The 17,618-nt window shown below is 43.6% G+C and overlaps 1 protein-coding gene across 3 annotated transcripts in view; it reads left to right on the top strand.

Annotated features, from left to right (window-relative positions):
- Positions 1-3,885: 3,885 nt before the first annotated feature.
- The window catches only part of PHKA2 (phosphorylase kinase regulatory subunit alpha 2), a 48,746-nt gene continuing 35,013 nt past the window's right edge, over positions 3,886-17,618 (top strand). The window contains exons 1-9 of one of the 3 annotated variants that reach the window (XM_082043424.1): positions 3,886-4,235; positions 9,389-9,547; positions 10,917-10,964; positions 11,432-11,600; positions 13,238-13,320; positions 13,940-14,020; positions 16,640-16,738; positions 17,057-17,203; positions 17,437-17,490. In XM_082043424.1, coding sequence (XP_081899550.1) covers positions 4,158-4,235; positions 9,389-9,547; positions 10,917-10,964; positions 11,432-11,600; positions 13,238-13,320; positions 13,940-14,020; positions 16,640-16,738; positions 17,057-17,203; positions 17,437-17,490 — 918 coding nt within the window. In that variant the 5' untranslated portion in view covers positions 3,886-4,157. The remainder of the gene's footprint in view (positions 4,236-9,388; positions 9,548-10,916; positions 10,965-11,431; positions 11,601-13,237; positions 13,321-13,939; positions 14,021-16,639; positions 16,739-17,056; positions 17,204-17,436; positions 17,491-17,618) is intronic. The other 2 variants (XM_082043425.1, XM_082043426.1) reach the window with 2 other exon arrangements.

Raw genomic sequence — 17,618 nt, 5'->3', positions numbered from 1 at the left:
TTTCCTTGTAAACAGCACATTTTTTACAGTGTGAAGTAGAGATTTACTTTAACAGTTTTACATAATGTGAGCAGACCAAGAACTGATTTTATTTAATATATGGTACTGGATCTTCAAAGCAGCCATGCAATGGATTGATGAGGACAATTATCAAAAAAAAAGGAAGCTACTAATTTGACAAGGTATCTTGGATATCAAATTACAGCTGGCACATTTCTATTTTGGTTCTTCATTAGAGCATTTTTGAGGGTTTTTTTTTACATTTGAAGGAAAGTTTTGTTAAGACATTTTTCATTACAACTAAGTTTATCTGGATATAATGCATAGTAGTATTGTATAAATATAGGAAGTTACAACTTGTGCATACAAATGATGTTATCTTTAAAAATGTTAGCTACGCTGTCTTCAACTTTTTGTACGTTGTAGTAGCAAACTCTATAGTGATGTACATAAGCACAAAAATATCAACCTTTAAGCATCTTAATGATACTTTTTATATTTATTTCTTGTAATATAAATTTTAATATTCCTATGTATAGAAAAAGAATTGTTTTTTTCTTTTAATTTTATTATAAGTTTGCAGTTTTCTTTAATTGAAATAATTAACTTTAATATAGAATGATACAGAAGTTTATTTGTTCAGTAAGTGAAATCACTTACAGTGGTTTAAATATATTCACTAGACACAGAACTGTAAATATAAACGCTATCGGTCTCGAACCTTTAGTGACCTCTTAGTATGCCTTAGAGGGATAAAACTGGGTATCATCAAAATAGAGTGCCATGAATAAAGGACTGATAAATAAAGTAGTCAGCAGGTTATAAAATACAACTACGTTTTGTTAGTGGCTTGAGTAAGTCAATGTGTGCTTTTGCCATTGACTTCAGCACGGTCAATATTTTATCTTGCATGGTGGTTCCAGAGATTAAGCACACTGCCATTTCTGATTTGCAGTGATAAATAGAAGTAGAGAAGTGTTATTTTTTGAAGAAAAAATACAGAGAATAACTGCTAGCTGCTATATTTAGTAGCCAAGAAATTGTTTGTTCCATAGTGTGGCTGTTTTTTAAGGGGCAGCTTTTGAGCTATTCTGATGAGTATTTCTGCTTGTACTTTGGCCCTTGGTTGGAACCCAAATCCTGAGGCCCTAGCTCAGTAATTCCTGAAGCAAAATTTCATTCCCTTTATGACAGTTGTCTGAAAAAGCTGAGTTTTGGCCCTTCATGCACAGCAGCTGAAAGCCCATATGACATTGTGAAGATTCTCCCTGAACATAAATTAGGTTGTGCTTCCTCTTCCTCATGCAGGCATGCAGCTGTGGCGGTTACTTTTTTTCCTTGTGCTCTTGGCCAAAGGTTGGATGCTCCTGGAGCAAGAGCTGGAACAAACTGGCATCAAACTGTGGAGTGCCAGGCCCTGTAAAGGGGATTTTTTCAGGCAGATGCACGCAGGAGGGGACCAAGAGCTTTGCTTTCCCAGAGGGACTCAGTAGGGAGCTCTGGAAACACTCTTCTCAGTAAAAGGCATCAGAAAAATGCCTCCTGTCTGGGGCTCTGCTGTAGTTCAGCAATTGAATCTGTTCAGTACTCAAACCCTCTTGTGGTTTTATGTGCAATGCATGGGGTCTTTTGGTCACCTGTGTCCAAGACTACTCTGAATATGCTTTTAAAGTGAGAATTTGAAGTATTTCTTGTCTTTATCCACAAGGTTTTAACTGCATGTTAATAAAAGACAGTACTGGAATGCTAGTAGCTGGAATGCATTTCTGTGAATGCTTTAACTATTTGGCTAATTGCCTTTGCACTGTTTCTTGTAAATTTATTTAATGTTCTTGTATTTATATTTTCAACTGTAGAAAAAAAAATAATAAATTTACAGGAAGTACAACATGTAAAATATATAAACTTTGTATTTTAGATAAATGTGCCATTATACTTGGCTGTGTTACAATTCTTCAGATTACATGAGCTGGAGTAAGTAACATCTTGGAGAAACTGCTGACTTAGTCCTTACATTTATTGTCTTCCACATATTTTACCTTTCATGGTTCTAGCAGATGTGGTTTTCAGCAGAGAAAACCCTGACATAAATCTGTCCAGTCAATGTGTGCCGTCAAGTCTGCTGAAGCTCTTCCACAAGAAAGCTGTGAGCAAAAGCACATAGTTGGGTTTGGCTTCAGTAATTAAATTCACTATGAAAACACATACTCCACTGTCACTGACCTGCTTCGAGTCTTCCTTTGTTTTTGTTTTTGTACGCTAACTTATGGTAGGAATATTTTAATAATTTTTATTTTATATATTCCTGGGAGTGGGAAGTCTTTTCTGATTTTGCCACTTAAAAGCACGCACATATTGTAAAATTTTGCACTCACAGCAGCATATTATTTTAGCTCAGTAATCATTACCATCATTAAACTAGCTGAAAAAGTGTTTGCTTATTGGATGTCCTGCTATCCTTTTGGTACTTGGCCTCTTGTATGCTGCTCGCAGTTTTGCCATGGCAGCCCATGGCTTGATGAAAGCTACAACCCCTTCCCAGAGCGCAAAGTAAAACTCTGTGCATCATTTGGGGGATGCAAAGCCAACTCAAAGACATCTGTAAGGAGGTTTTAAGCTTAGTCATTGATAAACAGCAACATGCTGTGTACAGCTGGCACCACCTTGCTCAGCAAACTCGTTGCTGAAGCGTACGCCATCTTCTCTGTAAAAAGTGGTGCCCTGAAGCAGGAAGCTCCTGCAGAGTTTAGGGGAGAGTGAACTGGTCCAGGTTCTGGGACTGCGCAGCCTTCACTGAACCACAGCTGCGGGGCTCTGGCTGATGGCATTACCGAACCTTGGAGCAGTGCCCTGTCACCTTCTGCTGTGCAGGACCTACAGAAAAGCTGTCTGATGGCCACCGCTGAACCAACAGGTCTCTTTTTAAGCCTGTTTTTGCAACAATGGTGGTCAGTTACACAGTCAACAAGTTAAGTACAGAAAAAAAAAGTTACAAAATTAACTCCGTTAATGGTGTTATTCCACATGAGAAAAGCAAACAAAAAACAGAAAAATCCTTTCTGAAGTCTGAGTGAATCTCACATCTCCAGCTACCCTGCAACATCGTTTTTGTGCTTCAGCACCATGTCCACATTTACCATTGTTTTTCTTCCTGGTGCGAGGACCACAGGGGGAACCCGCTGAAGATTTTGCAACTGTAACACGTGTCTTTCTTTCTTCTTTTTTTGTTCTGTTAAGTCTTTGTCAAGTACCCACATCTTGGCACTCTTTCCCCGGCTTGCCGTCTTTCTGCTTGCTCCTGCCCTATCCTATGATGCTCCTAGTGAGTGCCTGTGGGAATAGCAGGTTCATTTCCATCATAAATCTTCTTTCTTTATTAAGCTGGAAAGCCAAGGCTGGGGTGTGAAGTCACCTAATAAAGTCTTGCATTTTCTTTTTTCTTTCATTCTGTCAGATCTCAAAACGGTATTTTTTAAGGCTGGGGAAGAAGAAAAAAACAAACACGCTTCCAATAAATGTTCTGACATTTTGCATTTTATCTTATGAATTTACAAAGTGGATGCATAAAATCGCCGTTATTGGCAATTTAGCCTGACGGCTCACACTGCTCGCCCTTGCCGTTGTCCAAACTAGTCCCTTGGGCATCGACAACCCCCTCCCCGCCCCGGTATCCCTGCGGGTTGCGGTGCCTTCCCGTCCCTCACGCTCGCCCTATTCCTGGCGCTTCCCAGGTGGTGAGGCTTGGGAAAGTAGCTGCAAACACCGCAGGAAAAAGCCTGCTGGTTCTTCAGAAAAGCTGAATTTGGGATTTCAAGCATCCCACCCTCACGCTCCCCTTTCCTGCGGGGGCCTGCAAGCTCCCGCTCACGTCGCCTCCGAGTCAGCCCACCCTCGCCTTCGCCCACTTCCGCCCCTCTGGGGACCTGCCGTCCGCCTGCCTGCCCGGAGCGAGGAGGCCGGTTCTCCCCGCCCCGCCCCGCCGGCGGGAGGGCAGGCTGGCGCTCCACCCGTTGCCCAGGCCGGCAGGGAGGGAGGAGGCCGCCGCCATCTCCGGCAGCCGCCGCGCCGATCGCTACCGGGGGAGAGGGGGCAGGCCCGGCAGCCGCCCCGGCTGAGGCGGGAGGCTCGGAGGTGGCGGGCGGGCCGGCTGTGGGGCGATGAGGAGCCGTAGCAACTCAGGGGTACGCCTGGACGGCTACGCCCGCCTGGTCCAGCGTACCATCCTTTGCCATCAGGTGAGGGCCGCCGCCGCGGGACGCCCGGCCGGGGCTTGCGGCGCCCGGATCGATGGGGTTGGCCAGGGCGCGGAGGGCCGCGGCGGGGGCCGCCAGCTGGAGCGGCCGGGGCCGCTGACCGCAGCTTGGTTGCACAAGGGGCGTGACGGGGCCGGGGGGGAGAAGATACCCTATCTCCCCGGCGCATGGCCTCCTCCGGATCTCCGCCTGCCCCCGCCTGAGGAGCAGCGCGGGGAAGCCGAGGCGCTGCGAAGCCTCGGGGGTGCTGGCCGGCAGCTTCTCTAAGTGCGAAGTACCACAAGCCTGTGCTTGCAAACAATAATACTATGTATAGAACGTGTTCGTGGTCATATGATACAAAGCTATCTGCTGTAAGACTATATGTGTGTGTATATATATATATATATATCTACACATGCCCGTAACACTATGAAGTCCCAGTAAGGCAGAGGTCCCTAGCAGGGCCTTTGAAATACATCTGTCAGCATCAGCTCGATGTGAATCCAGGAGAGGGCTCACAGGGGCCGCTGTGCTGTGTGCGGTACGTATGTGCAGTGGGGCACGTCCCAGAGATCCCCGACCCCGAGCTGCTGCTGGGGCAGCTTCTGCAGCCATGGGTTTAGTGGCACGACTTGTCCCGGGGTTACACCAGCTTGTTGGGCGGTGCTGCCTGCGTGTGTGAGCTGTAAAAGAATGAAGATGTCAAGGCTGGTGGGGAAAAACTTATCCACTATGTGTTTTTTGGCCAGTGCGTCTGCATAACTGTATAGCGTAGGGTTCTCTGCTTCATGTGCTTGCTTCACCCAGGCGGGCTCCGAGGATGGGCACTCAACAGTGTGCTCTGTAGTGTCATGCTTCAGTTAAAACAGTCCGCTACATAAAGATGAGAGCAACAGGGGTTTTTTCACTAATTGGTTTCCAAATATTGCTGAGAGTTACAAGAAACTGGAAAGCAGTGAAAGAAGAGGTGAGGACTGAAATCCTCTTAGGTCCATAAGATTTTTGTCACTGACTGTTGTGAGCACACAGTCCAGACACCCATAGTTAATATTTGTGTATGAGTTATTGTGAACTCATTAGAAAAAAAATGCAAGGAATAAGTGGTGTGAGAAGATAATTTTGCTCCCTGGCTGTGCTGGGCTGCAGGAGATGCTGAGTTGTGCTCCTGTCTCAGCCTTTTGTCTGTGGGATGACCTTGGACATGTCACTTTGGCTTCCAGTGCCTGCTTTGAGTTCCATGTTTATAGGATGGGGATGCCAATAACATGCTCCATTAGAGGAGAGATGGAGCCTCTGGGATCCAGAGATCAAAAATGCCCTGTGAAAGCCGTGCCTTAATGATATTAGTGGTTAACAATAATAAAAAGGGTAACTTAAAGGAAATATGGGAGATTATACCAGCATCTCTGAATTTTATATTTGCTATCTACAGTGCTTGGATGTGTGTTCATGGCTCAGTGCTGCCTTTTCCACTAGGTGCTCAATGCTGTGGAGAGTTCAGAGATCAGGGAAGGAGATAAATAAGTTTTCTTCTGTGTGTGGAAGGCAAGTCACAGGGTAGCAGCAATGCAAACGGACAGCAATATTAGAAGTGGCCCCAGAGAAATGCTGCAAGGCAGGTTTCTAGATTTTTTTTTTTATCTATACTCTTTACAGTTTTCCACTGCACTAGATGGAAATGTCCCACTCAGCTGGGTGAAGAGATGCAGTGCTTGCTTGGGCAACTTAGGACGGTTGTCCTTGGGCCAGGTGCAGCCCTGTCTTGCTTGAGAACAGAATAGCCTGTGGTGAGCTGAGCTGAGCTGCTTCACTACTGCTGGTGCCTTTCAGGGTGGAGCCAGGGAGGAGAATTTAAGCCGTCGTTTTTCCTAGGAGCAGCCTGACAGAAGAGCCGGGAGGCATTTGAAATGCCTCTGATGTGCTGCTGCTCAGTGCAGGGGTGACGTGTGGCTGTGACCTTGTACCTCACATGCACAGGCGTGCCAGCTGTGCAGACTTGGCATGGCAGCTGGTGTGCTCTGATGGAGGGCAGTGACGAGCTTGCTCTTGTACGGATGCAGCAATGAGAACACTTAGCGTGCTCAGGAACATTTTGTTTTGATAAGAAGACATTTAGTACATCAGGGGTCACGTTTCTCAGTAGTAGCAACTGATCTTGCATTCATTCCAATCACTCAAAGTCAGTGTAATTTTAGAGGTAACTTTTAATTTGGATGCTACTAGGCAGACGTGCATTCACATTGCAAGTCCAGACTCTTCACCAGGGCTGAGAGTTTTCCTTATGCAGCGCCTTGCAGTACTGGATCTGAAGCCAACTTTTTATTGTTTTGCAAGCATTACAAACATTGATCAGTCCCTGCAGCATGCACAGTGATAAGTACGATCATGTTAAAGGTTGTACAAGGAGGCTGAGACCAAACTGCTGGCTCCTGTATCATGCCTTTGTGTTGGCTATACTGACCTGCCATGTTGTGGGGTCTGCCAGCTATTGCACGTGTCCGTGGGGACAGGGGCCAGAGGGATGCTTCCATACTGTAGCTGAGCAAGCACTGAAGAGCATCACCAGCAGGCCGTGCTCAGCTGCTTATTACACTTGTTAATTTGAATGGTTAAGAAAAAATGTGAATCTTAAGATATGTACATAAAATAGCAAAACGTAACGTCTATATACATTTTAAGTGTTGCTAGGGTACTATAAGAGAAAGCATATGGAGCTGATAAGGAAAGCACATTTGGCATACATTTTTGGGTAACACAAATTGTGTTATGTCTGATTTCACACAAATAATCTATCTGCAAACTTTGCTAGAGCTTACATTGGTTTTCATCTGACAGATCAATGAAACAAATTAAATAGATTTTCAACAAGATGCTAAAAGTGGGCTTACTTGTGTTGCTATTCTGGTTAGAACCTCACTACTTTTGTGCCTGTATTACTGCAGTTCATATTAATATCTGTTTCCCTGTAGGAACTGGTGTGGTGTTTTGGGGTTTTTAGTTTCCAGACTAACAGATAAACTTACAAATAGGATGGGCATGATACAGCTGTTTAAAGTCTTAGTCCAGCAATCAGCTTTCTGTTCTGGTGCTCTCAGCTCACAGAGCCCATAGATGCTGATTCTTTGCTCCATGCGTCTGTATGCACAGTGTGATTTGCAGGATGAAACCTGCTAGTCCAGTTAGACATCACTGCATACATGTGATGCTTTGAAGCACTTGCTGAGCTAAAATTCCTTTGACACCTTTGGAGTTAAACACATGGTGTTTCTTCAGGTTCTGTAGCGCCTTGTAAGCGTTGTACTTTTCATCTGGTGTCAGAGGTAACAGAAGAAAATAACTGTAGTTTTTAAGAATAAGGTTTTTATTAAAAAATATTGTGGTGTTCTGCTAACATTATGAATGTGCATGAGGAAAGACATTAATGTGTTGTCAGTCCATGAGAGCCAGCCTCAGTGTTCCCCAGGAGCTGAGACCTTCTTGTAGAGGAACCAAAGGCACTGAAATGGTGATAGCTGCTGTTGGATGTGTTTAATGTGGCCTCTTGAAGGCAGGTACGTCCCTTCCTGGGGACTGAATGGTTTATCTAAAGTCTTGCATGGGCCATTTTTCAAGGATTTCCATCTTGGTACCTGGAGGCTTTTTTAATTTGCAGCTGCATGAAGGGTGGGGAAAAACAAACCAAAATCACCATTTCTCAGGCAGCAGGGTGAACTCTGTCAAGCCAGGGTTGTGGTTATATAGAAATTTGTTGTGCTGCATGAGAGAAGGGAAACCAAGTTCTCTCTAAAAAAGCTGAGAACATGCAATCTGCCTTTCAAGACCCTGGTTTTTGCCTCATAGGTACAGTGCTGAAATGGAAGCAGGTTCTCCCTTCTTTGCTCTCTCACTTGTTGTTCTCTTACTCCTTGGTTTGACTTTTGAAGTTCAGAAAGAGGGGTTTTTTAAGCTCTTTGGGATAATATTTTCACCAGCAAACAGCCGAGTGGGTGTCCTGCTGTTGTTATGTTGTTTGTTCAGGCCGTGCTGAGGGACTCTTGCAGCAGAACTACACGTTTGTACTCTCTGCGAGCCACAAGACATTTCTCTGTATAAACCCTAACAATAGCATGGACTGTGACTGGCCTAGTGTGTCCGACTGTCACCCGCCTCTTGTTCAGTTGTCACATGCAAAGCCCAGGAAATTGTAATTGAAGCTCCTCCCCACCCCCGAACTTCTTTCTTAAAAATAACTACGGAAGGAGTTGAGTGGACCGGTGTGTGCCAGAAATGAGCAATTGATGTGTGTATTTTTAAAAATTTTACTTACCTTTATTATTGTAATCTTTCCCCTTTGTCACTCCAGCCCTGGCAACTGGCCTTTGGTCAGTTAAATTTTCTATAAAGGCTTGAGTTGACTGAAAGCTCTGTCGAGCTTTTGCCTCTCTACCTCATTTTTTTGGTAGTGAAGAACATGCAACTGAGAAAGATGGTCTTAAAAATTAATGATAATGAAATGATGGGAATTAATGATGCAATGAAAAATGTAATGGATTATTTGGGATGCAGGAGACTACTCAGTGTGCTGCTTTTCAGACACTCCTGCTTTTCAACACCACCAGAATTTACCTTTCTGTACATTTTTCAGAGGAGGATATAAAAAGGCTTTGCGTGTATTCATGTTTTGGCTGTCATAAACCAAGCAGGTATTATAAATGAATAGAAATACTTCTTTAATTTCCTGAAAGGGAAGTAGTAGGTTTTTTTACTTCCTCAAGATTATGCCACAGACTAGTTGCATAGAGAAGAACAGATTCCAGACTCATTTGCTAATGTTATCTCAGTACCGTCTTTTCCTTACAAATATATAACATTTAAATTCCTATTTCCTCAATATATTTCAAGTTTCACTTAGTGACTTAGCTAATAATCCTATGGGGATGAGGATGCCCAGCTGGACACCGTAAGCTTTATATCCTGAAGCGTTCAAAGAAATTTTGTATTTCACTGATGTGAGTTGGGGAAAGAAAGGTGGGACCTCACTTCTGTTGCAAAATTGTGGGCGGCCGCAGTATGCAATCATTTTTGTCTCTCTCTCTTGTTTTGTAACCCTTTGATATGGAAAGGTGGAATTTCAGCTAGTAATGTTTGTTCTTTATTCCTTCTTCTGTGATTAGAATCCAGTTACCGGACTGCTCTCAGCCGGTGCGGACCATAAGGATGCCTGGGTACGGGACAACATCTACAGCATCCTGGCCGTGTGGGGGCTGGGGATGGCTTATCGGAAGAACGCGGACCGGGATGAGGATAAGGCCAAAGCCTACGAGCTCGAGCAGGTATGTCAAAATTTAGTGTAAACCACTTACGCTGTTTGATTATTTTTCATATCGTGGTGGTTTTGAACAGTGTGTTTGCATTGCCGCTCTATTTAGGATCTGGCAGGGTTTTCCCAGCTTGGAGTACATGTCGCGTTCCTATCACATCAGTATCTGTGCAGTACATGGTGTATGGTATTCCTGGCAGCCATCCCACAAGCAAGATTTGGAGAACTGTAGCAGAGAGGCTTATATCTGGATTAAAATATAAACAAAACAAATACATATAGGAATCAGACCTCCATCATTTGGCTGATTGTTGAAAATTAGGCTTCTGAGAGATTTTATGCCCAGATTTACAAGAGTCTAATTAAACCTTGATATCCCTCCTGAGTTACATTACAGAACAGAAGATTAAGCCAAGGTCACTTGGATCCTAGGGTAGCAATTTTTTGCTAGGCCACTCTTCCCTGTAAGGAGAAGCGTGCCATTTAAAGTAGCAATCTTTGATGTGGGCACTTGTCATCTCATGGAAGTCCTACATGGTGTATGGACATGTTTGATCAAACCAGACAAAGCAACAGTCTCCAAACTGTTAAGAGTTGTGTGCTGGAGAATTAGAAGGGGAGGTAACTGACACAGTTAATTTCTATAATCTGCAGCTGGGAAAGTGGGTATCAGAAGTGAGGGTGCAGAGATGGGTTACATGGGAAGTGAGAGAGCATTGGTGTCAGTGTCCTGCTGTTGTTTTTGTAGGCATTGGGTAAATTTTATGCTGACATGTAGTGCTGAAACCAGAGAGGTCTGTGGTGGCTAAATAACCTTGGCTTAGTTTGCATGATCATGTTTTGAGGCTATAGTAATTTGTGGATAAAAAGATGGGGTTGATTTCTTCATTTAAGACAAAAACTTGTACTCTGTACACACTAAAGACCCTTTCTTTACATTAGTCATCTGCTTTCTGTTATGCTGTATAAAGAGGAAAAGAAGCTCCACGGGTTTTCCAATCGTGTCAGTGTCTTGCAGTCACCTACCAGTGTTCCCTGGATCTGTCACTCTAAAAATCATCATAATCATCGTTATTATTATTTTTACAAGACATAACATTCTGCTCACTTCCTTAACTGGATAAAAGGATCACAGAGATTTGCTCCACTGTTTAGAGAGGACTGTTGGGAAAAGATTTGTTCTCCTACATAAGGATGTGGGAATAAAGATCAATCAGTATATTTTTAAAAAGACAGGTAAAGCATTTCAGACAAGTACGCATTTTTTTACCTATGGCAGGATATTAGTAGGGGATGTGAACTTTGTCACTTTTGAATGTTGTTTGTAACAGCTGACGGCTTTGGCCCTGTGAGGGTGTCACTGGTCTGTTTTGTTCCCGCAGAACGTTGTGAAGCTGATGCGGGGACTCTTACAGTGCATGATGCGACAGGTAATGTCATAAGTATGAGCTGAACTAGTACGTGTTGCATTTACAAAGCATTTCATCTCCAGCATATATTCCTTGTGAGTTTTCTGCATGTGTGTAGATGGTAGTGTGGGGAGTATTTTTAACTGCAGCAAAACTCTGATCTTACTTGCACCTTTTTGAGATTGTATTTGTAGCAAATTGCAGTTTTGCCTTTATAAACCGATTTTTACCAAGATGTTTATATATAACCAAGGTCTCAACTCAACAAAGTAATTTCTTCTTACTCCTTCCTGAAGAGATGTGGATTTAGCTGGAGCCTTAAGTTAGAGTTGTGTTTAAGCACTCTGACCAATCAAAACACACTGAAGTGAGGTAACAAAAATTAAGACCTCAAGTTGCTCCTCACCTAAGAAAAGTTGTTAATTTTGAAACAGTTTGGGAATTTTCTTCTGAAATGCTTCAGATTTTAGATTTGTGGTGTTTTTTAGGTAGATAAGGTAGAGAAGTTCAAGCGCACACAGAGTACCAAAGACTGCCTACATGCCAAGTATAACTCTGCAACTTGTGCCACTGTGGTTGGGGATGACCAATGGGGGCATCTACAAGTGGATGCAACCTCCCTTTACCTGCTCTTCTTGGCACAGATGACTGCATCAGGTAAGCAGAACATATTTTAGCCTTGACTATTGTTGCAGTCTTCTTCTCTTCTAGTTTTCATTGAAAAAGGAAAAAAAAGTTGTAACTAGCTTCAAAGACCTGTACATAGTTATTGCTCAGAATAAAGTAATATTTCTCTGGAAAAAGAGATGTGGCTTAGTTAGGATTTCATGTTTATAGTAACTGGCAGTGTCTGTTCCCTTAATGTTTGTTGATGTACAAATACACGAGATATTCAGAATCATGTCAGAGAAGCTTAGCATTTGTAGGGCATCCTAATGGACAACCAGTTTTCTTCAGGGAGTGGCAACACTGAGACAGGTGCCACTAGCACCATCTGTGTTCCTCTTCTTGCTGGCGCTGTTTTATTTTGTGCTGTTCTCAACTGTACTCCTCCTGTGAGGATAAGGGTTTGTTTCCCTACGTGTTTTTCTGTCCTCAGAGCCCCTCACAACTTATTCCTGCAGCGCGGGTGCCTGATTGTCCTGGTGGTCCCTTGATAAAGCACTGAGTGGGCGGTGGGCTGGTAAACTGCGGGAACTGGGGTGAACTGCTCTTGGGAACCAGAGGTGGCTCAGATTGATCTGCTCTGTACCCACCATCTCTCAATGCCACCCTCCCAAGAGTGGTTTTTGGTTGGTCTTTGAAGCAGGATGTCTTGGTGACATTCAAAGTATTTTATCAGCAGTAAGTATTGAGGCTTGCTGCCTGATCTTTCAAAATCAGCATTTTTCCTTTGATTTCAGTGGGCAGGAGTTAGTAGCAAATAAACAAAATCATGAAGCTCACTGAGGAGTAAATAACCTAATGAAATTTAACAAGGGAAAGTATAGAGTCCTGCATCTGGGCAGGAACAACCCCAGGTTCCAGTATAGGTTGGGAAATTACATAATAGAGATCAGTGTAGGGGAAAGGGACCTGGGGGTCCTGGTGGACAACAGGATGACCATGAGCCAGCACTGTGCCCTTGTGGCCAGGAAGGCCAATGGCATCCTGGGGTGTATTACAAGGGGGGTAGTTAGTAGGTCGAGGGAGGTCCTCCTTCCCCTCTACTCCGCCCTGGTGAGACCCCATCTGGAATATTGTGTCCAGTTCTGGGCCCCTCAGTTCCAGAAGGACAGGGAACTGCTGGAGAGAGTCCAGCGTAGGGCAACAAAGACGATGAAGGGAGTGGAGCACCTCCCTTATGAAGAAAGGCTGAGGGAGCTGGGTCTCTTTAGTTTGGAGAAGAGGAGACTGAGGGGTGACCTTATTAATGTTTATAAATATATAAAGGGTGAGTGCCATGAGGATGGAGCCAGGCTCTTCTCGGTGGCAAACAATGATAGGACAAGGGGTAATGGGATCAAGCTGGAACACAAGAGGTTCCACTTAAATTTGAGAAAAAACTTATTCTCAGTAAGGGTGACAGAACACTGGAACAGGCAGCCCAGGGAGATTGTGGAGTCTCCTTCGCTGGAGACATTCAAAACCCGCCTGGACATGTTCCTGTGCGACCTCACCTAGGCGTTCCTGCTCCAGCAGGGGGATTGGACTAGATGATCTTTTGAGGTCCTTTCCAATCCCAAACATACTGTGATACTGTGATACTTTAATTCTGATACAGTATAATTACTCTCTTCCCTTCTTTCAATCAGGGTTACGTATTATCTTTACCCTTGATGAAGTTACCTTTATTCAGAATCTTGTTTTTTACATAGAAGCTGCCTACAAAGTTGCTGTAAGTAGTTATTTATATGTAAAAGACCTGAACACTGCTCAGATGTGGGTGGAAAATTATTTACTGATGGAGAAGGAAAATACAGACTTCTTCTTCCATAAGAATATATTAGAAACCATCAGTACTTTACATTGTAAGGAGCATCTTTCAAGGTGGTAGGAGGGCTGTGGAGGATTTATGGCTACCTGGATGAAGTATACTTGTTTTATGGTAAAAATAGTTTATTAATAATTAATATTATTTTCTGATCTCTCACTTAAATCTTATGGACATTTCTAAAAAGAGTAAACTGTTAAAAGACTTTCTGTAAAGTGATGAGTTGAATGGACACAGGGGGAAGGATAAAGAACTTGGTGTGTTCTGTGAAAACAGTGATTCATGAGTGTAGACCTGATCCTGTTGGGGTATATTTTTATGCGCTGCCCTTTGAACATGAGGATGGCTCTTTGTAGACTTGGAGCCTTTACTTTTCCTTTTTTCTTTCTCTTTTTTTTTTTTTTTTCCCCTAAGGCAAGTGAACTAATTTCATGTAGGGCTCTAGTTTTATCGTGGGATAAAAGGGGAAAACATTGTTATTGTTTATTATCATGCAGATGTTTTCTTGATGATGTTGTTCCAGGACTATGGAATTTGGGAACGTGGTGACAAGACAAACCAGGGCATCCCTGAACTGAACGCAAGCTCCGTAGGGATGGCCAAAGTGAGAATGTCTTCCTAACATTTCCTTCGTGGCTGTTCTGTCATGCTGAAGATTCTCACAAACCTGATGGCTTCCTTTGCATAGTCTTCTTGGCCATTGCGATAATTAGCTGATTGTATAAGAATTTTTGTTTGAGTGTGAATATTTTTCAGTGTAAAATTCTTGTAATAACGGCTTTGATTGAAAGACCTCAGCACAGTTGTTCCAGGAATTGCAAGAAAGGTACCAGATTCATTGAGGCATGAATCTGATTCACTGAGGTGCAGTCTCATGAAATGTCTTCTGGTTTTCTGTCCCTCTATCTTAATTCTCCAACCCCAGTATTATATGTGGTGTTTTCATGGTAAGATTAAGTCAGATGTAAATTCTGGAAAACAACAGAATATCAGTCTAATAAATTATTCACAAGTAATTTAGCGAGAAAAAAGAGTAAAGATGTACTTGTGTTGCTCTCTACAACTACCTGAAAGGGGGCTGTAGCATGGAGGGGGTTGGTCTCTTCTCCCAAGGAACAAGTGATTGGACAGGAGGAAATGGCCTCAAGTTGTGAACCTCAGGGGAGGTTTAGATTTTATATTAAGAAAAGTTTCTTCACAGAAAGGGTTGTCAGGCATTGGAAGAGGTTGCCCAGGGAAGTGGTGGAGTCCCCGTCACTGGAGGTGTTTAAAAGATGCGTACATGAGGCTCTTAGGGACATGGTTTAGTGCCAATGTTAGGTTAACAGTTGGACTTGATGATCTTGAGGTTCTCTTCCAACCAAAATGATTCTATGATTCTAAAAGAAAGCTATTTCTGCTTCCCCCATAGCACAAGGTCACAGAGATACTAAATGAAGCTCAGAAGGCCCTAAATGTAAATGTGCAATTGACAGCTACTTTTTTACATGGTGTCTGGTGGACTGATAGAAGCCAAATATTGTTAAAGTCAAAGGTGTAGTTGTGAGTTGTGAGTAGTTCCTCAGTGAGGCTTTCTGCTGCCACCAGGAACATGTGCTGCGCTAGTGCTGGGCTGGGGAGAGGCTCTACAGAGGCAGTAAGCCCGTGTTTGTGTTGGAAGAAGAAAAATACCCTTGTTTCTCTGCAGAGAGAATAAGGCAAGCTGCTTCCTTTGTCAGAGGTTGACATTACCATGAACCTGCAGGACAAAAATGGGCATGAAGCAACACTGAGTGTTACCACCACCCTGTTAATATGCATTTCAGAGGAAAGCTCTGCTGGGCTGGCTCTGACTGTCTTGTCATTGCTCTCTTCCCTGCCGCATTGCCTGTGCGGCGCTGCACACCCTGCGTCTGCAAAGCTGGGTTTTGTAGCCTGCAAGGTGAAAGCAGGAGTACAAAGCAGGTGGCTGATGTCTTAGAATCATAGAATGTCCTGGGTTGGAAGGGACCCACAAGGATCATCGAGTCCAGCATATGACAACCCCACAGTTCACACCATGTGTCTGAGGGTGTTGTCCAGTCTCTTCTTGAACACTGTCAGACTTGGGGCCGTGACACCTCCCTGGGGAGCCTGTTCCAGTGCTCCACCACCCTCTGGGGGAAGAACCTTTTCCTAATGTCCAACCTAAACCTCCCCTGGCACATCTTCCTGCCATTCCCTCAGGTTCTGTCATTGGTCACCAGAGAGAAGAGATCAGCACCTGCCCTTCTTCCTCCCCTTGTGAGGAAGCTGTAGCTGCCATGGGGTCTCCCCTCAGTCTCCTCCAAGCTGAACAAACCCAGTGACCTTAGCCACTCCTCATACAGCTTCCCCTCCAAACTCTTCACCAATTTAGTAGCCCTCTTATGGATACTCTCCAGTAGCTTAATATCTTTTTTTTTTATCCTGTGTTGCCCAGAACTGCACGCAGTGCTCAAGGTGAGGCTGCACCAGTGCCGAGCAGAGCGGGACAATCACCTCCCTTGCCTGGCTGGCAGTGCTGTGCTGGATGCACAGGACATGGTTGGCCCTCTTGGCTGCCAGGGCACACTGTTGACTCATGTTCAACTTGCCGTCAACCAAAACTCCCAGATCCCTCTCTGCGGAGCTGCTCCCCAGAGCAGCTTCACTTCTGCCTTCACTAGGCAAACGTGCTGTGGCTAAGAGGTGTGGGGTGTGGTGGTTCATCTGTTGATATGAGCATGGTGTGCCTGGGTTGGCTGTGCAAAGAGCAGACATCTCGTTTCTCTTCCCCTTGGGAAGTGATAGCATTAGAGAGATGGCGATGCTCTTGAGGCACCACTGTCTGCCAATTCTGGGATGACCAAAACAAGCCTTCTTTGAAGAGCCCTTCAGGCAGGAGGAGTGAAAAGCCACTGAATAGGGGTTATTTTGGAAGATGTGTTCATTACTAAATACTTTCATATTTAGATATTGTCTTGGTGGAAGCCCAGCTCCTCGTTGTTTTGCATTGCCTTTAAGTTATAAGAAGGATCATCAGCACATCAGTCCGGTATTCTACTAGCAGAAAGAGAGAAATATTCACTTTTTCTAAAATATTGCCAGGCTTTAAAGATGAAAAAATGTGAAGCAAACTTCTGTCTTACGGAATTTCCTTCAGAGGATAAGTGCAGGTGCTGGAGTTTATACTTGGCTTCAAAGGTATTTAATGATTTGGGTTGTTGTTTGGGATTTTTTGAAGGCTGCTTTGGAAGCAATTGATGAACTAGATCTTTTTGGAGCTCATGGAGGACACAAATCAGTGATTCATGTTCTTCCTGATGAAGTAGAACATTGTCAGGTAAAAATGAATCTTCTGTTTCCTTTCCTAGGGGAACAACACCCTGTCTCTTTTGTTTTTAAATGAAATGTTGATTAACAGAGCTAAGAACTTAATGTAATAGGGTGGCTTCAGACTATGCTGTTCACCCTATTTCTAGTAGATCATGTGAAAGTGAGTGATGTAAAGCATTCTCGTTCTAACTCAGTTAAAAATAATTATGCATTGAGTTCTCTGTCAGTTTGCAAATAACACAGTCTATTCATTTTGCACTTGATGTAATCTTCTGAAGCAGGTAAATTGTTTTACATCCCTCTCTTCTGTTCCTGTTTTGCTCAGTCTATTCTGTACTCCATGTTGCCAAGGGCATCCACCTCAAAGGAGATAGATGCTGGCCTTCTCTCTATTATTTCTTACCCGGCTTTTGCAGTGGAGGATCTAAACCTTGTTAATGTAACCAAGAGTGAAATCATATCCAAATTGCAGGTAAGGAGTTCTTTTATTTTTATTTTCTGGAAGGAAAGAGAAGCAGAACCCCCCTTTCTGAACAAAAAAATCTTAATTAAAGATGGGTTGCCAGACTAGGTTCATCTGTTGTGGAAGAGGGGGAGGAAAGTCCCTAAGTGGCACTTAAAACTCAGCACATACTTTTATGCTGATGTTAGTCTGTGAGGAAGAACAGTATGTGAAGTTTTCTGTAATTCTGTCTGTTTTTACAGGGCCGCTATGGCTGTTGTCGCTTTCTCCGAGATGGTTACAAGACGCCCAGAGAGGTACTTCTGATGTATATTTTCAGTAGGCATTAGAAAGAATTTTATCTCTTGTTTATAGACAAGTTTTGTCACATTTACATGAAGGGGTGAAGTTCTGTATCGCTGTTAAGACATCTTAGTGGATTTGG

The sequence above is a fragment of the Streptopelia decaocto genome (assembly GCF_964273445.1).
Source record: "Streptopelia decaocto genome assembly, chromosome: 1".
Classification (NCBI taxonomy): domain Eukaryota; kingdom Metazoa; phylum Chordata; class Aves; order Columbiformes; family Columbidae; genus Streptopelia; species Streptopelia decaocto.
This window is presented reverse-complemented; position numbering and strand designations above follow the sequence as displayed.